We start from the raw sequence: 6,429 nt of genomic DNA, 5'->3' as shown, positions 1-6,429 counted from the left end.
CCCCTACCCTCCTCTCCTGTGTGTGCAGGCCGCTCTCCCCTACCCCCCCCCCTCTCCTGTGTGTGCAGGCTGCTGTTCCCTACCCCCCCCCCTCTCCTGTGTGTGCAGGCCGCTCTTCCCTACCCCCCCCCCTCTCCTGTGTGTGCAAGCCGCTCTCCCCTACCCCCCCCTCTCCTGTGTGTGCAAGCCGCTCTCCCCTACCCTCCTCTCCTGTGTGTGCAGGCCGCTCTCCCCTACCCCCCCCCCCCTCTCCTGTGTGTGCAAGCCGCTCTCACCTACCGTCCTCTCCTGTGTGTGCAGGCCGCTCTCCCCTACCCCCCCCCCCCTCTTCTGTGTGTGCAGGCTGCTTTTCCCTACCCCCCCCCCCTCTCCTGTGTGTGCAAGCCGCTCTCCCCTACCCCCCCTCTCCTGTGTGTGCAAGCCGCTCTCCCCTACCCCCCTCCCCCCTTCCTGTATGTGCAGTCTCCTCTCCCCCCTCTCTATGTGCTATTAGTCTGCTCCTGCTCATACAGCGCCATCGCAAGGTGCGTCCGTGACCCCAGAGACTCCAAGTTGCTGAGCACACACCGGTGATACCCATCCCCAGAAAGGCGCGCGCTGCAGGTCCGCAGGGAGAACCTCTGCACCAGAGCCGGCTCCAGCGCCCGGAACACATGCAGGTCCGAGTAGCGCAGGAACAGCTCCAGCAGCTCGGCGTTCCCGCCCTCCCCATCCTCCTCTTCCTCCCGCTCACGCACCTCTGACGCCATCCTCCCGCGGGCCGCCATGAAGTCCAAGTTATAGAAGCAGAACTCGGAAGAGGAGAGGCTGTCGAAGTGCCCGTCCCGCAGTGGGTCCGAGGATGAGGAGGAGGGAGCCGGGGAGGGGTGGTGTACCACGTCCTGGCTGTACTCCTGGTAGTGCACTGGGGAAAAGACCTGCCAGGCGCTGATGGCGTTCATCCGGCAGCGGTTCAGAGCGTCGCCCGTCACCTCGCTCCACACACCCACAAGGAAGAATAGGGTGTCCACTGGGTGCTTCTTGGAGACCACGTCCATGAGGCGAACCTGAGAGGGAAGCTCAGTGCTGACACTGACTAGTGCCACGTGCAGGGGCGGGTACCTCCTCTCCAGCTCTGACACCATCCCCCGCACCTCCACAAAGATGTCGTCTGCCCTCCCTGCCTGCCCCGCAGAGCCGGCATCATATGCCAGCAGGACGGTGAGCGCGGCGTTCTCCCGCGGATCCAACACGTTGGTGGCAAAGGCGTCCAGGAATCCTGCAGCGTGGCCGGCATCTGTAGGCGTGAGGGGCAGCACCAGCTGCACACGCGTGGCCTCTGTCACATAGGGCATGGGGAGGATCTCCACGCGACCCAGTGGGCGCAGGAGGCTGACACGCTTGGTCAGGGCCCCTACGTGGCCCCTCTGGGTGGTAGCCTCCAGCAACAGGTCCAGTGTGTATTCCATGCCACGTGTGGGGTCGAAGCGCCGGTACCCATTGAGCAGGCGGTGGAGCTGGAAGCGAAACCATGGGTTATAGCGCTCATTCAACTGCTCCACAGCCCCCTCCAGGACCTGTTGCACGTCCTGCAGCCACGGGCCACGCAAAGGGCACTTGGGGGCCCCATCAGGGCAGGCGTAGGTGTGGCTCTCAGTGAAGTACTCCCACGGCAGCATATCAAAGCGTGATGTCGGGGTGAAAGGGGGGCTAATACCCACCGGCCACGAGAGACTGTCCTCACCCTCTGGTGTCAGAGAGGACAAGTTCCGGATCTCACTCTGGGGAGGGACAAAGCGGAAGAGAGAAGGTTAGACAGGACAAGAGAGAGAAAAGGGGGGGTGGGGAGAGATTGGAAGTGAGGGTGAGTGTAGACCAGAGAGACAGGCAGAGAGAGAGAGAGAGACAGGTAAGACGAGTGCAGAATAACATTAAGAAGGGAGGACACACTCTTCAGGCCCACACATGATCAGCTTCTCCGCAGTCCCGCTCGGTACCTGCAATTGTCGGATTCTGCGATATGTTCTGTGCAGTCGGATCTGGCTGAGTCTGCGTTGCAGTCTGTACATGACCGTGGCTTCTCGCACAGGGTGAACAGAGAGCGCTCCACTCAGCAACGTCTCGTCCACATCATCCACATCCACGTTCCGGGGGAAATCCAATGAGACGTACCGCAGACCCTACAGAGAGATAGAGACAGTATCAGGAATAGAGAGAGAAAGAAATGAGTGTCAGCGAGAGAGAGATACCACTGATCCTGTACTATCGCACGGAAAGTCCCATTGAATTCAATGGATTCAATATAAAATAAGCCCCCATAGAGTGTTAAGGAGAGTGTGATATAGAATATTATGGAGAAAGAGACAGACAGAGATAGAGCGTTAAGGTGAGTGAGAGAGAGAACGTCAGGTAGAGAGATATCGAACGTTATAAACAGAGATAGTTAAGGGGAGAGAGACACAGAGGACGGTACAGTGTAGAGTAGGCAAAACAAAGGGAAAATCAAAGTGATACCCTCAATGGTAAACGAGGAGATAAAGAGTGCAGATTACTACAAAAATTGAAATGTGCCATCTACACAACTCTCCCATCCTACTCCACAAAGTGACACGTCTTCATATATCTACACAACTCTCCCATCCTACTCCACAAAGTGACACGGCGTCTTTATACATCTACACAACTCTCCCATCCTACTCCACAAAGTGACACGTCTTCATATATCTACACAACTCTCCCATCCTACTCCACAAAGTGACACAGCATCTTCATATATCTACACAACTCTCCCATCCTACTCCACAAAGTGACACATCTTCATATATCTACACAACTCTCCCATCCTATTCCACAAAGTGACACGTCGTCATATATCTACACAACTCTCCCATCCTACTCCACAAAGTGACACATCTTCATATATCTACACAACTCTCCCATCCTACTCCACAAAGTGACACGTCTTCATATATCTACACAACTCTCCTATCCTACTCCACAAAGTGACACAGCGACTTCATATATCTACACAACTCTCCCCTCCTACTCCACAAAGTGACACAGCGACTTCATATATCTACACAACTCTCCCATCCTACTCCACAAAGTGACACTTCTTCATATATACATATATATATACACACAACTCTCCTATCCTACTCCACAAAGTGACACGGCGTCTTCATATATATACAAAACTCTCCCATCCTACTACACAAAGTGACACGGCATCTTTATATATCTACAAAACTCTCCCATCCTACTTCACAAAGTGACACTTCTTCATATATACATATATATATATACACATAACTCTCCCATCCTACTCCACAAAGTGACACGGCGTCTTCATATATATACAAACCTCTCCAATCCTACTCCACAAAGTGACACGTCTTCATATCTACAAAACTCTCCCATCCTACTCCACAAAGGGACACTGCATCTTCATACCTACACAACTCTCCCATCCTACTCCACAAAGTGACACGTCTTCATATCAACACAACTCTCCCATCCTACTCCACAATGTGACACGTCTTCATACTGTATATATACAAAACTCTCCCATCCTACTCCACAAAGTGGCACAACATCTTCATATCTACACAACTCTCCCATCCTACTCCACAAAGTGACACGGCATCTTCATATCTACACAACTCTCCCATCCTACTCCACAATGTGACACAGCATCTTCCTACAGTACATACACAACTCTCTCATACTACTCCACAAAGTGACAGGGCATCTTCATATCTACACAACTCTCCAATACTATTCCACAAAGTGACAGGGCATCTTCATATCTACACAACTCTCCCATACTATTCCACAAAGTGACACAACATTATATCTACACAACTTTCCCATCCTACTCCACAAAGTGACACGATGTCTTCATATCTACACAACTCTCCCATCCTATTCCACAAAGTGACACAACGTTATATCTACACAACTTTCCTATCCTACTCCACAAAGTGACACAGCGTCTTCATATCTACACAACTCTCCCATCGTACTCCACAAAGTTACACGGCATCTTCATACATACACAACTCTCCCATCCTACTCCACAAAGTGACACGGCATCTTCATACAGTACCTACACAACTCTCCCATCCTACTCCACAAAGTGACACGGCATCTTCATACCTACACAACTCTCCCATCCTACTCCACAAAGTGACAGGGCGTCTTCATATCAACACAACACTCCCATCCTACTCCACAAAGTGGCACGACATCTTCATATCTACACAACTCTCCCATCCTACTCCACAAAGTGACACGTCTTCATATATATACACAACTCTCCCATCCTACTCCACAAAGTGACACGGCATCTTCATATCTACACAACTCTCCCATCCTACTCCACAATGTGACACAGCATCTTCCTACAGTACATACACAACTCTCTCATACTACTCCACAAAGTGACAGGGCATCTTCATATCTACACAACTCTCCAATACTATTCCACAAAGTGACAGGGCATCTTCATATCTACACAACTCTCCCATACTATTCCACAAAGTGACACAACATTATATCTACACAACTTTCCCATCCTACTCCACAAAGTGACACGACGTCTTCATATCTACACAACTCTCCCATCCTATTCCACAAAGTGACACAACGTTATATCTACACAACTTTCCTATCCTACTCCACAAAGTGACACAGCGTCTTCATATCTACACAACTCTCCCATCGTACTCCACAAAGTTACACGGCATCTTCATACATACACAACTCTCCCATGCTACTCCACAAAGTGACACGGCATCTTCATACAGTACCTACACAACTCTCCCATCCTACTCCACAAAGTGACAGGGCGTCTTCATATCAACACAACACTCCCATCCTTCTCCACAAAGTGACAGGTCAATCTTCATATCTACACAACTCTCCCATCCTACTCCACAAAGTGACACGTCTTCATATCAACACAACTCTCCCATCCTTCTCCACAAAGTGACAGGTCATCTTCATATATCTACACAACTCTCCCATCCTACTCCACAAAGTGACACAGCATCTTCATACCTACACAGCTCTCCCATCCTACTCCACAAAGTGACACGTCTTCATATATCTACACAACTCTCCCATCCTACTCCACAAAGTGACACAGCATCTTCATACCTACACAGCTCTCACATCCTACTCCACAAAGTGACATGGCATCTTCATACCTACACAAATCTGGGAATCAGGTCACATTCCCGGGGACATGTAGACATGTAGACACAGCACTCTGGTCAGAGTCTTCCCTGGAAAACAGTTGCACGACTCACCACCATGTTTCCCTGCTTCAGCACAGAAAGGTAAATGGGCCATAGGGATATGTGTATCCCGGGTAGAGTCAGGGGTCCCTAGGTTAATGGGGGTTCCCCCAGTATATGCCCCGATCACCAGAACCAAGTATACAGGTTCTGGGGTGGTTCAACCATCGATACGGTTGCAAGCTGATTTCATGTCTAAGTCCAAATTCCTGTGTGTAAAAGTAACTCTGAGACTGAACCTAAGCGTTATTTCGTTCAACTTTTAAAACATTTTCTTATAGGAAGGTCTGGGAGCGCTGAAACTGAACGTACGCGTCTTTTCAGTCAAACCCAGGAAACGAGGGACTTAGAAGAAATTGTGAAATATTTTAATTTTAACATTGTTTGTAATGGTAAATGTTTTATGCACTGTACATGAGCTGGGGATTTCCAAGTCCGTGGTTCCGAGAGACCAGCTGGCTACCAAGTTGGTGCCACTAAATCTGCTCGGGTCCCGGAGTTGAAAGCCACAGCGATTGCCAAGCTGTGAAAGCCATTTTGGCGGAGGAGTTAGAATCAAGAACCCTCGTCCTGGGCTGAATAGAAGCCATCGGGCGTCCATTTGCCCAGCCCAGACCTTGAGACGCCTAACTCCACTGGTGGCTTCTGACTCACAGGTGGCAGAGGTGCCATGTTGGCGCATGCTGCTGTCAGATTTCAAATCCATCCTTGCCCGGCTTCAGGAGACTGTCAAGTCGCCGATTGGCTGGTCAGAATTCTCCCACGCTCGGATTGGCTGGAGTATTTAATGAATGGGACTGAAATACTATAAGAAAGCCAGCAGCCAATCCGGTCTTCAGATTCTAAGCGCCAAGACAGCAGCGGCAAATTTGAAACCACCAAAGGATGCTCTGGGAGAAATAGGCGCGAGTCGGCTTCAGAAATTTCAAGGCAAGATTTTTTTTGTAAGTCCCACTTTTCGGGGCCAAGTTCTGGGAAAGGAACGTATCGGTCGCGGCTGGAACTACACGCCGAAAACAGTACCAGGACGTTATTTTGGCATCTCCGGGGCAGATACAGCGGTGGCGGTTGGAACTACCTGATGATTGGAGTTCCAGGACTTTTCGGGCTGAGTCCTGGTCAACTACGAACTTTGTTATATGGACTGTAG

At 50.4% G+C, this 6,429-nt stretch overlaps 1 protein-coding gene across 1 annotated transcript; it reads right to left on the bottom strand.

The window, feature by feature from the left end:
- Positions 1-448: 448 nt before the first annotated feature.
- On the bottom strand, positions 449-5,985 carry LOC142486507 (chondroitin sulfate glucuronyltransferase-like). Its single transcript, XM_075585084.1, has 3 exons — positions 5,896-5,985; positions 1,977-2,159; positions 449-1,760 (listed from the first exon to the last, which is right to left on the bottom strand). The coding sequence occupies exons 1-3, from the start codon at positions 5,983-5,985 to the stop codon at positions 480-482; spliced, it is 1,554 nt and encodes a 517-aa protein (XP_075441199.1). The 3' UTR covers positions 449-479.
- Positions 5,986-6,429: the final 444 nt, after the last annotated feature.

The sequence above is a fragment of the Ascaphus truei genome, unplaced genomic scaffold, assembly GCF_040206685.1.
Source record: "Ascaphus truei isolate aAscTru1 unplaced genomic scaffold, aAscTru1.hap1 HAP1_SCAFFOLD_922, whole genome shotgun sequence".
Taxonomy (NCBI): Eukaryota; Metazoa; Chordata; class Amphibia; order Anura; family Ascaphidae; genus Ascaphus; species Ascaphus truei.
This window is presented reverse-complemented; position numbering and strand designations above follow the sequence as displayed.